The sequence below is a fragment of the Schistocerca gregaria genome, chromosome X (assembly GCF_023897955.1).
Source record: "Schistocerca gregaria isolate iqSchGreg1 chromosome X, iqSchGreg1.2, whole genome shotgun sequence".
In the NCBI taxonomy this organism is placed as follows: Eukaryota; Metazoa; Arthropoda; class Insecta; order Orthoptera; family Acrididae; genus Schistocerca; species Schistocerca gregaria.
This window is the reverse complement of record NC_064931.1, coordinates 630,844,205-630,866,129: the sequence shown is the minus strand read 5'-3', so window position 1 is coordinate 630,866,129 and position 21,925 is coordinate 630,844,205. Positions and strand designations below refer to the sequence as shown.

Sequence of the window (21,925 nt, the reverse complement as noted above, 5' to 3'; positions counted from 1 at the left end):
CTGCTGCATTACTAATCCTCTTAGAGTTGTTTTAGTATGAGCAAATATAAGGATGCCAGATGCTGTTGATAGCAATTAAAGTACATCATGCTGTTTATTGTGAATATACTTCCTGCAGTGTTCTATTATGTGAAACAATATTGGATGTAGCTAATGTTTTCTGCACATGAAAATGTGATGCACTGGTCAGATTTAATGAGCTATGGGGTTGAAAGAGAACTGCTTAGAAACAGGGAGAAAACAGAATGCTGATGTCCCACAAAGTCCAAAATGTGAGAGACTAAAGAGCTGACAAGATATGCACATACAGGATGATATTATATGACTAACTGATTTTTAAGTTTCTACATATTGTTTATGGATAACCAGCAATATTTCATGAAATGTATATTAATGAATCTGTCAACACTCTTGGTGCCTAGTTTCAAACCATCAGGTTCATTTTCAAGCCTGAGCAATCCATGTTTGCCTCTTGGTGAGTCAAAATCAAACTCGCTAAGAAGCAGATGAGGATTGTGACAGTAATTCTGTGAACATTGTGTAAAGAATGTATTGCTATTTTGGAGCTTATTATTAAGATCAGGTACTTTCAGTACAGCCTCAGCAGTCCAGACTTGAAAATTAACCAGTGTGTTTGGAACTAGTCGCCAAATATGTATACAGAAACTGTTGATAGATTTGTTAATAAATGCTTCATAACTATGTGACGTTGTTCATTGCTTATGTGCTGAATATTCAATTGCGTCATTTACTGGCCAGATTCCTTCTGTCGTTGGCAGACATGCACCATTTCGAGACTGAGAAACTGACAAGTCACTACATGATCTGTTTACTGCCTCTGTCCCAGAGACCACCCAAATTGGCTGGCCAATGAAAGTTATCTACCCACATGGAACATGGAGAGAGGTTGACATGTCATTCAGCCTCACAACACATATTTGTAAAGTATACACTAGTGCATTCAGGAGAGGCCAGGGAATAAATTGGGCTGTATACAGGCCTTGAGATCACTTTCTTCTTTGAGGCACTGCATATCCTCAGCTTCCTTACCAAAGCCTTGGCTGGTTTAATCATAGGTCCTTAATAATCTTGACACTGCTTTCAGTAGAGGACAGGAAATTAATGGGGCTATATACAGGTATCTCATTCCTCCTTGAGGCTCTGCATCTCCTCAGCTTTCTTACCAAATCCTTGGCCAATTTGATTATAGGCCTATAATAATCTTGATATGACGTACTTCTTTGACATTTCTTTATTTATTTTACTTGGCATTATCCACAGGAATACAGTAAAAAGACAGCCATGGTATGTTCTGGCAACAGTTTTGCATCCGTGGCCCAAGTTTCAATTAGAGCAATATACAGTATTTGAGCATACTGCATGCTTTTTGTTTGTTGTTAACAAATGTTTACAGAGATTTTTCAACAATGCTGTCTTGTTCAGTTCATACTTAAAAATTGCCGTTGATTCCTGTTTGAAAGCTCCCACCCCCTCCTCTCTCTCCCCCCCACTTCTGCCTTCCACCTCTCACCTCTCCCCCTTTTTATCCTACCCCTCCCACCCCTTTGTCCTCTTCCCAAATGCTTTTATGTCCACATTTTAGAAAAAAATTCTTTCAATGATTGTTTTAAGATTTTTTGATGATATCAGCTTGTAAATAACAAAATGTTAGTTACAATTATTAAAATATGCTTTCTATATCATTATTTTTCCCAGGACATTCACATAGACAGGCAAAGAGAAACCCAGACATCCGGAGGGGGTGGGTGTGGGTCAAGAGGTTCTAGACAGATGGAAACATTGGACACACACACACACACACACACACACCACACACACACACACACACAATGTGTTTGTTGTGAGATCAAGTTCATACCTGAGGTGTAGCTCAGTGCCACATTTTCGTGATGAATGAGCTGTCAGTTGCTTGTAAACATTCCACCTTAGTAGCCCTCAGCTGCTTCAGCTACCTCACTGTTTTGTAGCTTTTCTGATATCATTGTCATAGCAATAAATAGTACACTGAAATGTGGCTTGTAACTGAAGTAGTAGACTGAATGTTCAAAAAATAATTTTATGGCTTGATGGCTGCTGCTGGATGGTAGGAAGATTGTAAGTGAAACAGCATTGAAGGCAGTACTGTTCTGATGGTGAAACTTGAATGTACACAACCAGGAATGGCCAGGTTGCTCTTAGCTGAAAATGGACAAAAAGGCTGAATGGTGGTCTACTGGTTAAAGTAAAGTAGTACAGCTCCATTTGCAGAGAGAGTACCTGGATTTTCTGTGACTAAAACAGATTTAACATTGTTGGGTGTACTGAAATTTTAGTGTTACTTGTTAGGTGGCCATTGCCAACCATGTCTTGCCATCTATCATCCAAATGCCATATATCCTTGTAGTTCCCATCACTCATGTTCCTTGGGTCTCTAAGGAATAAATGATCATCGAATCTCTGGGCTGGAACTTGGTGTGATGGCACATTACCCTCCTGTGTTTTTACAGGCAAAATGTTTTCAGTAGGGTCCGTGATTGATGTAAGGTCCATGGTTGATAGCCATGTGAAATTTCAGCCAGGCTTCTACTGCCAATTTAAGTGGCTCAGTACATTCTCATAAAAAATTTTAACCTGCTATCTTCTGATGCTGCTGAATAGCCTTGAGTGTGTGTTTCATAGAAGTCTGAACCATGCTTTCTGCATCACCATTTCATTGTCAGTGCCAGGGGCTTTGATAAGATTTGTAATCATGTGGCTGGCATAGTGTTCTTAGAGAAATCACTGAAGTAAACTGGATGCCTCATACAAACATCACAACTTCAGGCAAGATGCATGATATTGTCCTCGATTCAAAGCAAGTAGCGATAAAGGTAGAGCAGTTACTTCATCTGTATTACATCCTAGTGACTTAGATATAATAAACAGAGAACGTTGTCAGTGTTGATAGTAATTACTCTTTGACGTCCATCTGTGGGTGATTGATGGTACAAGAAGATATTCTACTTGAGATTCTGTTGCACATAAAACAGCTGTCAGGGGGCTGTGTCAAACACCTATCACTTTGAATGTGGCCATCCACTGTGTACAATCACTTTCCACAAGACTGTGTTATTGTTGGTTTGTTGGGGGAAGATGTACACATCCACTGGGAAATCTGATACACTAGCACAGTTGTCTATGTCTAAAGCAAAATATACACCATCTTCAGTTTCAAAAGTTGCATTTGGTCCTGTGGTAATTTGTTTCATAGGTGTAACCATCCTAGGTGAGTTCCTATCATCAATGTTGTATAATCTGGAGTGTCTTATGCAGTGTTAAAACTGGTAAGCAATAGCTTACTGTCCATTATTAGGTGTAACTTGGTGCCATACAAATGTTAATGATACTTTAATATGAACATGATTGTCTACTACTACTACTGCTCAATCTAAGAATAAATGCATTGGCCTATTGGAGGCACTTGCACAGACATTCACAGCAGTTGTATGTTAAATAGTAGCTGCAGTATGATATAACTCCATGGCATTCAGTATACTAGACAGTGTCAAGGGCACTTACAGATGACTTTAACTTTGATTTATTGATGCTACTTCCTGAACTTGTTGTAATTACATATCAGAGTGGCTCTGAATGTGTTTGCTGTAATCAACACTTCTTCGAGTGGCTGCCAAACAGGCTGACACAACACGAACTTTACAAAACACTGAGACCGCATCCGAAATGCAGTTAATAGCGAAGATGTTATATCACTCTCAGGACAGTTCTTCTTTGATAATGTAAACACTTATGATCTTGTCAATTATAACAACAAGGTGTTTTGCTGATGCTGACCTTATAACATGTGAGCTTTGAGTGTATTGGGACAAGAAAGACAGAGTGACTGTGGGATTGCGGGTATTATCTTTTTGCCATTTGCAAGAGCCTAAAAACATACTGACCATAATTTCCAGTCTGCAAGTCCACATTGTTCTTCATACTCACTTAAAGAAAATTTACCTACTTGATGTTTACTCAGTAGGATCAGGAACTCTGACTATAAAAAAAAGTTTTGAGTTGTAACTGATTAACACATTGAGTAAATATTCATATACACATAATATAATAATATTCCTGAGAATAATAATAATAACAATAATAATGTCCGTATCACAAACACCACTATTAACAGTTCAGAGATGACCTCTACAGGAAGTTGTCTATCACTGTGACTTCTAATCTTCAAAGTTAATTGCATGCCTTGAAAGTGGAAAGTAATCTCACCAATTGCCACACAGTTTTATCAACATTATGGGCGGCACACGAACAATTACAGCCATGAAATCTAAGTGATCAAGGGCGGTGTACAGTCGTCGCAAGTTCACTTCCTGTCTTTTTGGTAGCTATCTGACTGTGACGTCGTCTGAGGTACAGCATATGCAAGCATTTGACTGACATGACTCAAATTTGGTACAGCTGTGTTATTTCATGAGTGTAATCAACTGCTGTAATTAGAATTTTCTATAACAAATACAGATGATACTTAATCTATTATGACTAAAGACTTTTTGTTCCAAATTTGGTTTTAGTAAGTAACTGGAAAACTAATAGAGGTAGCTTAATGGAGTCACAAAGTTAATGTTCTTATATGAAACTGATGCTATTTACGAATTTTCATGTTTCTGAGTCTAATATTTAACGCCTTCAGATTTTCCTAAAGATGCCAATTTTGGCCAAAATGTTGCCCCAATCAAATTGAGACTTGTAACATTCAATTGTGATATACATTTGCACATTCTGAACAATTTTTAGCTTTCTAGCGTCATTATTTAGCGACACTTATTTTTTTCTTAAAATAATGTATTTAGCGGAACATATTCATTAGACCATTCTGAGATTTAACAATGTTAACATTAATATACTGAAGCATACACTGTCAAAGTCTGGGAAAGTTATTTTAATTTTTAATTTCATTCTTGGATTATGGTGTGATCCATTGTCTATTAAACACAAGCGCATTATGATGATATGGCACTGGGAGTAGTGAACTGGGGATAAGTCCTGGCGCACACACACTCGCCTCTGCATCTCTCACAATGATGCAGCTCTTGTTTTGCCACATCACCCCCTGTTTATTTTTGTGAAAACATTTATTTGTGAACAAAATTAAATGTTAGAAACCTAGTGATGTTACTGTAGCTCTTTTAAATGGAACTGCTTTTAGCTAATTTTTTCTTAATACTACACCCACAAAGTTAACCATTTACAAATCATGTGCGTAAAATAACATAGAAACATGAAATAAAATTTAAGATTATTACAAAATTAATCTGGTGATTTACAGTGTTCAGTCTTTACCTGAAAGAGAAACACACACAAACATTTCACTTTTCAGTGCTCACTCATTTAACCACAACCGTGGATACTATAGGGCATGTCCTTGTGAACCACTTTCTCTAAAACATAAAAGATAGAGTGTGGGAAGTCACTATGTATGGCAGTCTTAATGATGATCTATTACGGAAAGGAAAAGAGGGGAGTTACTGTGGTAGGTGTCCTTCTTTCTCCATACAACTTGCAGGCTGCTTTTCAAGAAGCCTCCATGCCCCTGAGAAACAGATAACATAGCCTAAGCTTCTGGTCTCATCTTACATCTAAGGGAGGACAAACAACATTCTGTATTCAATTTTCCTTTTATAGTTTAAATGAACACTAGAGAAGTTATCAGAAACAATTTTTTTTTAAATTTATTGTTTGGGGAACTATGATCAACTTGTCAACTTTTTCAAAATTATTATTGGCAATTGCTACTTCATAAAATCGTGACATTATTCTAGCTCAATTTTACTAGTGCTCCATTTTTAAGGTTGAATCACGAACTTTGCAAAATATTTACTAGTACTCCATTTTTAAGGTTGAATCACGAACTTTGCAATATATATATATATATATATATATATATATATATATATATATAAACCATAGCTAGTATGCTCTGAAAGTCAACATGGGTTTTTAAAATAAGTTACATTTTGGGATAGTTTACAGTTTACTTCATTACCTTAGATGTTGCTTTACTCAGAAAATTGAGTAACTTTTGTAAACTCTATCTTCATATGGCTTAGTTATCGTACATATCAGCATACTAAAAAATTTATTTGATTTGACAGCAGTTACTTTGCTTTGCTTTGTCACACACATAATGAAAAACCTGTTTTTGTTATAACATACCAAAACTCTGCAATCTGTATTTGTGTTATTGTCTGTATGTGTTTATATTGATCTGTTAAGACCCTCTGCCATGAGCACATCTACATCTACATCTACATCTACATGACTACTCTGCAACTCACATTTAAGTGCTTGGCAGAGGGTTCATCGAACCACAATCATACTATCTCTCTACTATTCCACTCCCGAACAGCGAGCGGGAAAAATGAACACCTAAACCTTTCTGTTCGAGTTCTGATTTCTCTTATTTTATTTTGATGATCATTCCTACCTATGTAGGTTGGGCTCAACAAAATATTTTCGCATTCGGAAGAGAAAGTTGGTGACTGAAATTTCGTAAAAAGGTCTCGCTGCGACGAAAAACGTCTATGCTGTAATGACTTCCATCCCAACTCGTGTATCATATCTACCACACTCTCTCCCCTATAACGTGATAATACAAAACGAGCTGCCCTTTTTTGCACCCTTTCGATGTCGACCGTCAATCCCACCTGGTAAGAATCCCACACCGCGCAGCAATATTCTAACAGAGGACGAACGAGTGTAGTGTAAGCTGTCTCTTTAGTGGACTTGTTGCATCTTCTAAGTGTCCTGCCATTGAAACGCAACCTTTGGCTCGCCTTCCCGACAATATTATCTATGTGGTCCTTCCAACTGAAGTTGTTCGTAATTTTAACACCCAGGTACTTAGTTGAATTGACAGCCTTGAGAATTGTACTATTTATCGAGTAATCGAATTCCAATGGATTTCTTTTGGAACTCATGTGGATCATCTCACACTTTTCGTTATTTAGTGTCAACTGCCACCTGACACACCATACAGCAATCTTTTCTAAATCGCTTTGCAACTGATACTGGTCTTCGGATGACCTTACTAGATGGTAAATTACAGCATCATCTGCGAACAGTCTAAGAGAACTGCTCAGATTGTCACCCAGGTCATTTATATAGATCAGGAACAGTAGAGGTCCCAGGACGCTTCCCTGGGGAACACCTGATATCACTTCAGTTTTACTCGATGATTTGCCGTCTATTACTACGAACTGCGACCTTCCTGACAGGAAATCACGAATCCAGTCGCACAACTGAGACGATACCCCATAGCTCCGCAGCTTGATTAGAAGTCGCTTGTGAGGAACGGTGTCAAAAGCTTTCCGGAAATCTAGAAATACGGAATCAACACAATTACATGTTTCTCAACCTATTTATGAGACGTAAGGGAATTAATCACGAATTTTCCACCATTTTGCCATATATGTCAGCCTACTGTTTCATTACTCCTCTTTCTCCCTATTTTTATTTATCCTTATATTTTGACACTTCTTTCTCCCTTTCATCTTCAGCAACCTACTGACCTCATTATTTACATATCGTTGGTGAAGAAACAATACCGCGTAAGTAGCAAAATAAGAGTTTTACACGAGGTACCAAAAACTGTCTAAAATGCCTAATACATTTCACAGTGGCAATATTTTTGCACCGTTGCACTACAAGGAAATATTGGATCAAATAAAAATGTGAAAAAAAGCTTTAGAAAGCTTAATTATGGCACATACGTGGAATTGTCTCGGTATTTATTCCATGATCTGCTACTTACGTGGTATTTGTTTGTAAATCTCCCGGCACGACTTGACACATTTACGTTGGTATTTGGTGCTGAGGAAGCTAGTAAGAACACGTTTTGGACCATTAATCATTTTTTTATTGAAAGATTTCATAGAAACATTTTAAATAAATATACTGTTTACATAGTTGCGATAATGTCTGCTCATTTCTTTAAGAAAAATCCTATACGTCACTCAAAGCACCAACAGAGAATTACACTGCACTGATACTCGTTACACAGTTACCTCAGTGATAATTTTCATTCATAAGGAATGTCATAATAACTATTACAATCTTTAGGAAGAACAGATTTAAGTTGTTGTAAATGATCCCATTTGGATCTCTTGATTTTCCGTCTATCCTTGTATAGTTTCGGGAAGCAAACATCTCCAAGAATTTTCCTTGGATGCCTCGGTAATTCTTGCCAGACCTCGTTGAAAGAGCACTTGTAGTAAATAATACCATTTGGGTGGTACTGTTAACACCCTCAGATCGGTAACTGTAGGTTCATTTTTTACAGCTCTTCCAGGCCTAATTGAGTCGTACAGCCACAAACTTTTCTCCGCATAGTTCATGAAAAAGGAATAATCTTGGAAATGGCCTTCGTATGGCTGTGCCTTTTTTCTCGCTTCTTTACATATCATAGCACATTGGCTAGGAAGTGTAACTTCCATGTCCTTTAAGCTTGCACTCAATGGAACTGTTAACTGAGTCACATTCTATCTGAGTATGGCCTTTCTCCAAAAACTTTTGTGTAATCAATACTCCAGTATCAATTGCTAATCTTAAAAGAGCATTTGATAATATCACATTTCTGTTCTGATATGTGCAGCCGTTAGAATACAGAATGACTTGAATGGGATTTTTCTTAATTGTTCTGGATAGGGTGTCCACGATGCGTGAGGCAAAACATGATGCAACCAAATCACCTAGCATTTCATCGAACCGGTAACATACTGCATCATGACTTCCTAAATTATACATTGTAAAGTTGTGAACAACCAACTTTGTTTTATAATAAACTGCACTTGCACTTAAAAATGGAGCTACTTTCACGGCCTGTAAGTCCATGGTGTACACTGAGCAGAGCTTCTGCTGGGCTTCTTTCTTGTCAGCATCTTTTTACATCCTTGCCTGCTCTTTCCGTTCTGTGTGTTGCTTCCACACATCTTCACTCAAGTTACCAAGCCTGTAAATACAACACAAGTCGCACTTGTCTTTCGTGGGGGAAAATAAGCTAATGTTACCATCTTCTAAAATCAAGTTAAAGGTAGCCTGACTTGATGGTGAAACCTTCCACGCATGACATTTTTCCACATAGAGCCCATACAGCTGTTGTTTCGATTGTAGAATATGCTCAAGGTACAACTTTAAGGAGGATTTCCTGCATTAATGTGATGGAAGTTTCGGAAGAGAGTCCAGGAATTCTTTAATGAAGGTTTTCTCATTTTTCTTCTTCATCTGTTTGATTTGAGGTCGTGATGATTCTGTATCAGGACTAATCCCATGTATGGAATTACCCAGCCAATATCGGACTGTCCATTCTTTAATCCCACGAGTATTGAGAAACATCTTTCTGCATACTTTGTTTCCCCAGCTCATTTTTCGAATGATAAATGAGCATCCCTTTTCTCCTGGATTCGCCAGTGTTCTTCCCTGGATGTTTGGTTGGAATTAGGCCCATGAGGTTGATAACATAAACATTTCTCTGATCCCATGACATTGTTTCCCAAACTGTGTTAAATACTGCCTGCCTATCATCAGCAGAAAACTGATGACACCTCCTTTGAACGGATTTCTGGCACATCTTCGAAGTACATGTTGAACCTAATTTTTTTACATCTCTTGGAGTATCATGAGTGATTTTACCAATTCGACTTATTTTGTCTCCACGCATTCTCAGAATTTTATCGGCATTTTTCTTCCAATCTTCAGGATGTTGATTAGACTTCCTTTTCCTGTTACTGCTTACGTCACCATAAAATTCTTGGCCTTCACTGTCAACATCATTATTGCTCCCATGATCTTCCGATAATTTATCCAGAGTGTTTGGCAAACAATGAGCACCATTGCATAGCAATGAGTGTGAAGTACCGTCGTCTCTAGTGGAAACAGTGACTGTGGTTTCATTTTGAGCATTGTTGGATACAGCCACTAAAGTTTCTAGATGGAAAAAATTTATATATTAATTTAAGCATACAAAGATGAAGTTCAAATTCATGTATATATGAGAGTAACAGCATCAGTAATACTATTAACAATAATCCCAAGAAAATTTACCTGCTTCATTAGATGGTGCAGGGACAGTAACTGAGAACCCCATATACGAAATTAATTCTTCTTCGGTAAATGTAACTTCAGCGTTACGACTTTTCTCACTTGTTGTTTGTTCTGCGTTTATGGGAGATCCTACAAGAAGATGGATAGTCTAGAAATCTGTGGCAGAAATGAATAAAGCACAGAACGAGTGAAGTGGGGGTGTTCTGATTTATATCACAATGAGACACTTGCTGTGCTACTAACATTCAAAGGTGAATAATAAAACAATTTCCTTACCGCTACCAGTCACTCTCAGGAATGATTCTTCACTTTCATAAGCTGATTTCAGCTGAGAAACAATTTCTTCTTCAGTAAAAAGATCATCTATATCACTGTCCATTATCACGAATGAAGCTACAAGCATGGAACCACTTTCGCGCAATGTTAAATACGTAATAAGGCAGTAACAATATGCTGTGGCTGCGCGCGCTTTTGTATTTACATGGTATTGTTTACAGTATCCATAGATTGAAGGTACATGGTATTAAATTCTCTACAGTCCCGCGTTATTGCCATCTAGTTATTTGCTGTGTCATATACGCGGTATTGTTTTAGATAATTTTTTCATGGTAAATAATTAAAAAATTTTCATTATTGCATTAAGAGCAGATTGTGTACGGTCAACGCCATCATCTGACTGAAAAACAAAAAATTGGCAATTTGTAAGTTACACGGCATTGTTTCTTCATCAACGATATATTTTTGGTGTGATCCTCACACCACTTCCAGTTATCTGCTTTAATTAATATCAAAATGCTTTGGCTTGCCTCTAGTGGCTCCATTTTATTACCATCTCTTACCTATAGACAATCTTACTTCCAACTGAAAATAATTAATTTATGCAGAGTTTATTGTTTCAGATTTTAGGGATTTCCAGCTTCAATTGCTTCTCTTAACACGAAGTATCTGTATTTTACTATTACTGATCCTTTTTGTGGATCTCATTTATTATTTGTTTACTTTAGCCGTTCTTTTTCTGTCGCTGGTACTCATATGTTATCCACTGTTATTTTATAACATTTAGCATTCACTATTGCAAACTATCTCTCATATTCTCTTGTGAGTCATCATTTGGGTTTAGTAACTTTTGGGTATCATTCTTATTCAATATGAATATATTACAAATTAATAGCATATGTACAACATGAAGGTGTATATTCCTTACCTACTATAGATAAGACAGAGGAAGAGAATGAAACTTGAAAGGGAAATAAAATTTCATCCAGCTGGGTCCACACAGTATGTCAAACTCTGTATCCGTCAAAGAGTGACAAATTCCCTACAGAACTTAATTACAGTCAGTTATGAAAGTCTTCAGATCTACAATGTTTTGTAGGCCTAGTTCTCTCTTACTTTTCTGGTACTCCGAATAGTATGCGTTTGCATGAGGCTTACTTATCATCCTGAATGGTCTTTGATAAACATACATAAACTTGTTTGTTTCTGCTGAAATTTTCCTAGGTTTTTCTTTAGTTTTGACTAACACTAGTTTAGCAGTGTTAAAACTAGTGTGGGAAGATTATGCATCATGCCTTCTTTTTGTTTCCAAGGCTATTTTATCAGAAATTTGATCTATTGATAGTCCCTTAGTCTCTATTTCTTTGAGGATGAAGTTCTTTTCCACATTAGCATCTTGCACATTATTTTCTAATTCAGTATCTTCCTGCAAGTTTCCCTTATTCCTCATTACTCTAATAGGCAGTTCCAATGCTTCATTATTGCTGCCCACATAAGTTCCAATGAAATCTGTTAAAATTGATACTAAATGGCTCTGATCAAAGTCAATCTTTCCTTGATATTTCATTAAAAGATCTGTGCCAATTAACATTTCAACATTTAAACTGAGCGCAAGTAAAAAAGCATGGTCTATTCTTGTGTTACCTATACCAGTCGGTATCAAAGCTTTGAGCTGTACTGGTCGAGAAACTTTTCCAGTAGCATGTATTATTCTTAACCCCGCTTACTTTCATGACAGTTAGCTCATTCTTATTAGGAACAGAATTAAAAAATGCTTGGGACAAAGCACTTCTGTCACCGCTACTATCAAGAAGACAACACATTGTTACTGCTAAAATGTTAGTTTTTTTAATAGAGTGAGTTATTCTAGTCTGAAAAAGTTCTTCATAAAAGTCTTCTTATAATTCCTTTTCAATTCATTTCCAGCTAAAGTAATTTTGTTCAGTTGCAAGTACATTTATACTCAGATTCACAGGTTCATCAACTCTACATTCGCAGCTGCCTTTTCCAACTTGTCCACCAATTTTAATTCAAAGCACTTGACAACCTCCTCAACTTTTGTTTGCTACACCACTCTACATACCTGCACAACATGGCTATCTATAATAGTGTCATCTGCTCCTACAGTTTGGGACAAATCAATACAACAATGACCTCGTCATTATTGCTACCCCCCTTCATCTAACACCACCTCACCCTCCCCCCCTCCCTCTCCCTCCTCCTCCTCCTCCTCCTCCTCCTCCTCCTCAAAACCTTCCAAAACTGACTGTGCTTCCTCTACCGAAACTTTAGTCTTCAGATTGCCATTATTGTCGAAGATGTAAGTCTTTACTTCAGCTCTTTCCTCACCTGACTCAAACCAGTTAATTTGTTCTTTGCTATTATCTGTAGCATTTTATTTCTCCTTCTTGACCCATTTTTCTAATTTGTCCAAAATACTGTCAACTAGATAATGAGAGTGATTTGGCACATTAATGGTACTGACTGTTTCTATTTTATCATCCCTGTTATCAATTTGCGTATGCTGACTGATTGTGGCCTGTATTCTTGTCACTGGCTGTGTTTCTGTTTCCACCTGGTGAGCACCAGTTTCTTCATAAATGGGAATTAGTTTCCCACCTGCGGCCAAGGCAGGAGTATGAAATTAGGTTTGGTATTGCAGATCACTAACATACATACATTAACATAGCAGCAGATAAACTATAAATTCAGGCACAAGGCTAATACAGTTAACAAATGATTTTCAGTTAGTTTATTTATATAAACTATATTACTGTTTCAGCATGCTGGTGACCTAGGGAATATCAGTGCCAACAGTGAAGGCCGTGCTGTGTTTCGTTTCACTGACTCTGTACTTAAAGTGTCTGATGTAATTGGCCGATCTGTTGCTGTTACCGACTGTGAAGATGATCTTGGAAGAGGAAATAATGCAGGCTCATTAGAAGATGGCAACGCGGGAAAAAAGTAAGTGTAATCTGTATGTTGACATCATGTGTTGTAATTATATTTAAATAAAAAAAATCAGATATTTATGTATATGAGTGTAAACTTCCACAGACACTGTCAGTTTCACTAAAATGTTCTCAGGTATGTTAGCATGTTGTAGTGTTGGGTTATTGACTGATGTTTTAGCTACTGTTGAATGTGGCCTTGATCAGCATGGTTTATTTACTGCTGGATCAAGGCAGTGTCAACTATTATATACTTGTACTTTATCCTGTCCTTATTGTCACTTGCTAAGGACAAAACAGAACCCTTCCTGAGACAATGAAAACTCTATACCCGGGCCGTTGAAACATGCCACCTGGTAGCTCACGTGGGGTTGGCTACACTGTGATTGCGAGGTTGCAATAGCTGTCACCGCACATGCCCATAACTCAGAAGCACGTTTTGTAAATGTAAGCTACAATCAACATTTATACATATGTGCAACAAAGTACGTTATTCTAACAATGGAGAGAACGACAACGGAGACTAAGCGTTTGATAGTATATGAAACCGGGAAATAAAATACCCAAAGTTAACGACAATATCTATGAAAAGTCATTCCAAATTGTTACAGTAATAGCTGCATGTAAAACGTCATTTAATAATGTAATTCTAAGCATACCAAGTAACATGCTATCCACACTCATAAAAAGAAATAAAGCAAAACAGGCATAGCCTACCCAATTGCAGAGAGAAAAAGAATTAATTGTATACCTTCATCGTCATCATCATCATCATCATCATCATCATCAAGAGAAATCATTAATTGTTCGTTCTCATTTATAATGCTGTCTATAGTCTGTGCGTCTTGTATCAGTTTAGCAACATGATCCTCTTTTATCATCCATGAGGTAGCGTCTACAGTAGCAGTCTTTCAGCTTCTGGAGTTTTACCTAAAATCACGGAATGGTATGGTGCATTGCCCATCACAAAAACTGTCGGAACAATAAACTGGAGCAACAAATTTTTTAACCACTGTAGAAACCGTGGGTAGTCCATATTCGCATGATAGTCACTTTTTTTTATTTTATGAACTAGAAGTCCTTCAGGCACAAAGCAATTTGAAGATCCTGCATGGGCCACAATTAATCGGGATCCTCTTCCTGTTGGCTGATGACAGCTGCTATTCGGAGTATCATCTGTCCAGCCTTTCTCAACTGATTCTCCAGCACTGACCCAGGTTTATTCTAACCATATGTCCTTTCCTACAATTTTGCGTAAGAAAATGGTATGAGCTGCAATGACATAAGCTTTTTCTGGTAACAACTCTCGTCCATCTAACTTTTTAAAACAGAAGCCTATAGTTTGTAATGTCATCTTAAGTGACATTTTCCCCCCTGAGAAAAGTTCACTTTCTTTTAAAGAAATTATCAACTTCGCTATTGTGGGGTAATCTTTCCTTTTATAGTATCCGTACATGTGCCGACGAATTGCATCAAGTTGGAATGAACCAATATCTGCAACAGGACGAGGCTGCTTTTTTTTCTTGCCTGGGTACTTCAAAACACACTGTTTCTTCCACAGGGGCTTTCTTCCACACTGTTTACTTCACTGTCTTGTAAGTCTTGAAGTTGCACACCTTACCTTATAACTGTTCTTTCACTGAGTCCTACAGTTTTCGAAGTACGCTCTAAAACTTTATCGGCAGGAATCGAAGCATGCCCATGAACAGAAACAAATTCTTTTTCTTGCTCATAAAATTCACGCATCATCCGTAGCAACTCCAAAGCCTGACTAATGGCACTCCACAGCACAACGTATTGTCTTTTGGTGGACGATATCATTTTGGTGACATTGTTTCACAAACAAAAACTGTAGTTGAGGTGGTAACACAACACAACACAACAGCCGGCATTCGCACACTAACATACAATGTTTACACGGAAGCCAGCAACGTGGTAGCGTCGACACTGGAACTGACTTCTGTTTGGTGTTGTTGTTGGTTCAGAAGATGTGGTGCCTCCCATTCTTGTTTGTTAGTTTTTGTTATGGTCTTCAGTCCAGAGACTGGTTTCATGCAGCTCTCCATGTTACTCTATTCTGTGCAAGATTCTTCATCTCCCAGTACCTACTGCAACCTACACCCTTCTGAATCTGCTTAGTGTATTCATCTCTTGATCTTCCTCTACGATTTTTACCCTCCACCCTGCCCTCCAATACTAAATTGGTGATCCCTTGATGCCTCAGAACATGTCCTACCATGGATTTTAATTCCTACTCTGAATTTTTCTTTTGTTTCCTTTACTGCTTGCAGAGTGAATAACACCGGGGATAGGCTACAACCCTGTCTCTCTCCCTTCCCAACCACTGCTTCCCTTTCATGCCCCTCGACTCTTATGACTGCCATCTGATTTCTGTACAAATTGTAAATAGACTTTTGCTCCCTGTATTTTACCCCTGCCACCTTCAGAATTTGAAGGAGAGTATTCCAGTCAATTTGCCAAAAGCTTTCTCCAAGTTTACAAATGCTAGAAATGTAGGTTTGCCTTTCCTTAGGGTAGCAGCTATGACAAGATGGTGTACTATGTAAATTTGGATACTAAATACAGCTTGAAGTCATCTGTGCAGAAAAAGATTGTACTCCTTTAAGTCCCCCCTCCCCCCCCCCCCCCTGTCCTCCTCCTTTTTCTCCTCCTCCCCACACATCAGGTTCCAGCTGCATGCCTGTTAAACACCATCCTGTAATTTGTGGGTATTGCTTTACCTGTGCCTAGTCACCTGGTGTCACATACCTTTGGAATCCTGTCAAGGACCTGTAGAATCCGTGTCAAGCAGAACCTCTGTTGTATTGTGTTTGAAAATTGGAACGTACTATTAAACAGGTGCCCATAATATTTTGGCTCATCAGTGTCCATTGAAGATCAGAACACACATCCCCAACCTCCTCCTGCTATAAATGTCAGTGACATATGACACATGGCTACCTGCTGCAGCAGCCAAGGGATAAGTGATGTGTCAGTGATGTGTATCACCTGTATGTGTAATTAACACTATTCGTGCCTCCCCATTCACAAACATATGGTACTCACATGGGCAGATAGTGTGGAGGGATATCTTATACAGTGGCTTAACTGAAGCATGTTTCAGCCAATTCAGAATTTCACTGGTAAATGACTGATTACAGAAATAACTTAAGGTGTTACTAAATTCAAAATAACACACTTTAATTTTGTTGATATTTTATCATAACCACTGGATTTTTTTATTTGATATGTATTTTGGTAGTTTCTTAAAGGAAGTCATTTTCTTGTGCTAGCTGTTCTTTTGTTTTGAAGTAAGGACTTTATTTATTTATCATTTAGTAAAATTTACCCCTTTGTGCATTATCAAGTTACAGCACAGTAAAAATTGTTATACTCACTATAGGTTATATTCCATACATTAGTGTGTTGTGAAAGCACCATGTGATGGTGTCCTTAATAAGAGTTTCATACAAATAAAAGAATAGACTACACAGGAAAATGGGTGCTTGTAGGAAATTTACAGAACTTGTGGACCCATAGATAAAGAACACTTTTATGGTAGTCATCACTGATTGTGCTGTAGTGAGAGTCATAGTCATGTTACTGAAGTTACTTGTAAAGATTGGTCTCAGCTATTTCAAAGCAACATTTACTGGTCCTGACAAGCAATTGCAGTAGTTACCAAATTATAGTACTTACCAGAAAGGTTTGCAATACTGCATACATTTATTAGCAAAATATGACCTACTCTTAAATTCTACACAGTCTTAATAACTAATAAAGCAGTGAGAAACAGATAAGTATTGACAACATTTAAATATAAATTAACATATATCTTTAACATCCACCAATTACAATAAGGAAATACCATGTCATAAGAACTTCGTGCGACATGTAGTTTGTTCATGTTATGCACCATTTCCAAATTTATTATGGACTGTTGTGTGAGGGACACATTATTGTATTGTATTTCTTTAGATGTGCATCCATTTCACATTTAGTTTCATATCTATCAATGGAAAAAACACTTCTGTGTATTAGCTATAGGGAACTGAAAATCACTGGCAAGAATTTGTGCAAGGAAGTTATGGATCTCTCTTTGTGAGGTTGTGTGCAGTTGTTCACAGAGGGCTATTGTTGCATGTTCCTTTGAAGGCCATACAGATGTCCTGAAAATGACATTCTTCTGAACATCTACCATCAGTGCTGCAGAATTAGCCTGCCCAGTCTCACATTTCTGAGTGCTGCTTCAAAATTTTGAACAAATATTGCAGGTATAGACCATGGTCACTCAAGAGATGAACTTTATGCCGATTTGGATTAATGTGGTTCAGTTGCAGGCTTTCACAGACATCTTGTCTCTTGCTTTGCTACATTCATCCACTCACATTGCCATGTGTTCATTCTTTAGATTTTTATACTGTCTTTCCAGGATATCATGATGAATGTGATTCGAGAGGACAATAGTGAAACTGCTGTTAACCCCCCCCCCCCCCTCCCCACCTCCTTCCCCTCCCCCCGTATTAGACAAGGCTCTGTAAATACTGCATTATAATCACTACTAGTCAAAATATCCAGTTGTAAATTTCACATGCCAGTTCCTTACTGTAATTACTTTTCTTCTATGGAAAAATGTGTAACACATAGGCAGGTGCGAATTGACACATTTACCTACCAGAAGCCTGTTGAGCAATATCTTTAGTAACTACCATAGCAAAATCCTATTGCAGAAAACTGGTCTGTATCTTAATAAAAGTTGGTCAAAGGAGTGGTAACTGAAATGTTGAAACTGCTGTAAATGTTACAAAACAGAGGAACATTGAATAATTCTGCCAACATTCAGGTATCCTATCAGTTCAGAGATGAGTTTATATAAATCATTATGTGAGTTGTAGTAGTTTCAGCTGCTTTTTCACATACTAATGTCTTAAGACCCTACAAGATCCTCATCAGATTCTATAAATTGTTTTCATTCAGCTACTTTCTCTTTCCACCCTTTAACAGATCGGTGTTAACACAAGGGAATGATAAATTCTTGCACACTATCCACTGCCATGATTGTGGAGTGTTGTATGCCTATCTGCTCTCACTGCACTTTGGAATCCTGGCTAAGCATATATTTAATGAATGTCTTGTTGGGGGGTATTTTCAGATGACAGTGGAAAGAACTTTTGTGTTTTGGTACTATAGTACTGGACTTACTTTTCCAAGCAGTTGTCATGAACTGAAGCGAAATGAGTTCTTAAAAAAAAAAAAAACAGAGATGAGGAACTCAGGAACTCCTTACTCTGGGCTAGGAAACAGCTTTCATATTTCTTCTAATTATAAAGATGAAGAAGATCTCAAATTATCTTAAACTAAAGCCATGTCTTTTCATTCTGTCAGCTGGCGGCCTCTGTATTTATCCTAATGTACTCTTTTGTGAGAGTTCATCTTAAGGTGAACGTGCCAGAAGAACTGACAGCTATATGAAACTGATGTAGATTCTTTTTTTTTTTTTTTTATGAAAAACATGCTAGTCATAAACTATTTTTGTTCGTTCTTGATGAGATTTTGTGAGTGAAATGTGCTTGTTAGCCAATTAAAGAATTTTTGTTTAGTCTTGATTTTCAGTAAATAAATTGTTATTGCATGTGTTGCATTGAACACTGTTGTTGTTGTTGTTGTTGTGGTCTTCAGTCTTCATACTGGTTTGATGCAGCTCTCCATGCTACTCTATCCTATACAAGCTTCTTCATCTTCCAGTACCTACCGCAACCTACATCCTTCTGAATCTGCTTAGTGTATTCATCTCTCCCTCTATGATTTTTACCCTCCACCCTGCCCTCCAATACTAAATTGGTGATCCCTTGATGCCTCAGAACATGTCCTACCAACCGATCCCTTCTTCTAGTCAAGTCGTGCCACAAACTTCTCTTCTCCCCAATCCTGTTCAATACTTCCTCATTAGTTATGTGATCTACCCATCTAATTTTCAGCATTCTTCTGTAGCACCACATTTCAAAAGCTTCAATGCTCTTCTTGTCCAAACTATTTATCGTCCATGTTTCACTTCCATACATGGCTACACTCCATACCAATACTTTCAGAAATGACTTCCTGACACTTAAATCTATACTCAATGTTAACAAATTTCTCTTCTTCAGAAACACTTTCCTTTCCATTGCCAGTCTACATTTTATATCCTCTCTACTTCGACCATCATCAGTTATTTTGCTCCCCAAATAGCAAAACTCCTTTACCACTTTAAATGTCTCATTTCCTAATCTAATTCCCTCAGCATCACCCAACTTAATTCGACTACATTCCATTATCCTTGTTTTGATTTTGTTGATGTTCATCTTATATCCTCCTTTCAAGACACTATCCATTCCGTCCAACTGCTCTTCCAAGTCCTTTGCTGTCGCTGACAGAATTACAATGTCATCGGCGAACCTCAAAGTTTTTATTTCTTCTTCACGGATTTTAATACCTACTCCGAATTTTTCTTTTGTTTCCTTCACTGCTTGCTCAATATACAGATTGAATAACATTGGGGAGAGGCTACAGCCCTGTCTCACTCCCTTCCCAATCACTGCTTCCCTTTCATGTCCCTCGATTCTTATAACTGCCACCTGGTTTCTGTACAAATTGTAAATAGCCTTTCACTCTCTGTATTTTTCCCCTGCCACCTTCAGAATTTGAAAGAGAGTATTCCAGTCAACATTGTCAAAAGCTTTCTCGAAGTCTACAAATGCTAGAAATGTAGGTTTGAACACTGTAAAACTGATGAACTTTGATAATTGAAGGGAGTATTAAATGTTGCACACCCGTAATATAAATTCACAGTGATGCTAGGCTATTATGCTTACAAAACAAGTGGATCTGATGACTTTTTCATGTACAACTCTCAAGGATTCAAACTCATTTGATAATTGTGCAGTGGAAGGAGTAACCGTAATTTATACTTCAATTAAACTTGAGCTTTAGCCGTAAGAGAAAGTAACTTTAATTAGACTTTATAGATATTTTCTGTAAATTGTTGCAGGATTGCATGTGGAATTATTGCTCGTTCTGCTGGCCTGTTTGAAAATACAAAACGTATTTGTGCTTGTGATGGTGTAACTCTCTGGGATGAGAGGGATGTACCTCTGGCTGGACCTGGTCGCCGTACTGCTAAAGTTTAAGCTGTTCACATGTTTTATGTGCATCTGTATAAATTTTGTAAATAATGGTTTTCTTGTGCATTTAAAATAAATTTGTTAATTTCTCTCTGATTTCAGTTTTTTTCATTCTGTTTCTCTTTTGCATGCCTCTGATACTCTGGATGTCTTTTTGGAGGTTTGGTTTGTTCTGTATTGTTGGGACACAGTTCCTATAGAAATGATGTGAAGAAAGAAGGATCTAAGATAAATTTTAAAGAAATTTAATAATGTGTTGGTCACATGTGTGTAAATTTTTTTCTGGTTGGTAGGCAAAAAATTAAGAGTATGTTATATCATAAATATCTTAGAAGATTTCTTGCTTTGATGTGTAAATTAAAAGGTGAAAGAGTTCCTCTGATACAAAAGAGGTGAATTAACCTAAGGTGCACTACAGCCTACTAATTACACTGATACAAAAGAGCTGAGTTAACCAGAGGTGCACTACAGCCTACTACTACAGAGTAGTACACTATTACTAAGCAGAACAACCTGTAATATAGCAACTGTGTTATGTAGTACTGTGTAAATGTTTCCTCTTTTGCCTTTCATTTACTTTTATTTAAGGTCAATAGAGGGTGGTGTAACAAACTGGTGACAAAACTCCTGTAGTTAATGTAGCTGGAAGTTAGATGGGGTTGTCATTTGGACATGAAATCAGAGAGCGACTAGAATGTTCTAGAACAATGTTTGCTTAGGTTTGCTTTCCATGAGGTAGAAAGTGCACCTAATGGCTGTGTGAAATGGGGATCCCTGTATTGGTCTGCTGTGTTATGTCTCAGTATATTATAAATGTAAAATAGTGCATAGTGTTAAGAACTATTTATTTTAATAATGGAGGACAGAATATAATGAACTTGTTTTTCCCCTCTTTTTAGATTTAGTAGGCATTCATTCATTTGCAAAATTGAGTATGTCTAATGTGACTAACGGAACAGGAGGATATGTCTTGTGGGGAGGGATGCCAGTTCCCGTACTGATGTGCTTGCAGCTACAAGTTGCTACTGGACTGCCTTACATGAAGGTCACATATATTAACATTTCGCTGCAAATGTTCATTTCAGCATTAAATTAGTACTTTCAAAGAACTTACCTCTTTTTTTTTTACATTGCCCCGAGTGTCCTAAACAGCATCTGAATAGCGACAGGTTATTATTTTGTGTTAATTGCCCAAAAGTAACATGCCATGTTGGAAGTGACCCTCAACTGTGTGTTCAAGTACAATTACTGATTGTCAAAATCTTAAGTAAAATGATAGGTCCAGGTTGTCCAATCAAAATCCTGTTTTCACATAATGGGTGAGTGATTCCAGGACATGGCTTTGCAACTGAGAGAATTTCTGATGTTTTTTCTTCATTGTTCAATCATACAGATGTGCGTGAAGTATTAAGGTCTAGTCTTTTGGTACAGCTTTGTGATACTCAG

The 21,925-nt window shown here is 37.5% G+C and overlaps 1 protein-coding gene across 2 annotated transcripts in view; it reads left to right on the top strand.

Moving 5' to 3' along the window:
• Window positions 1–20,575, top strand: part of LOC126299495 (copper chaperone for superoxide dismutase) — a 95,528-nt gene extending 74,953 nt beyond the window's left edge. For both annotated transcript variants that reach the window (XM_049991440.1, XM_049991441.1), the window contains exons 5-6: window positions 13,151–13,332; window positions 20,347–20,575. In XM_049991440.1, coding sequence (XP_049847397.1) covers window positions 13,151–13,332; window positions 20,347–20,485 — 321 coding nt within the window. In that variant the 3' untranslated portion in view covers window positions 20,486–20,575. The remainder of the gene's footprint in view (window positions 1–13,150; window positions 13,333–20,346) is intronic.
• Window positions 20,576–21,925: the final 1,350 nt, after the last annotated feature.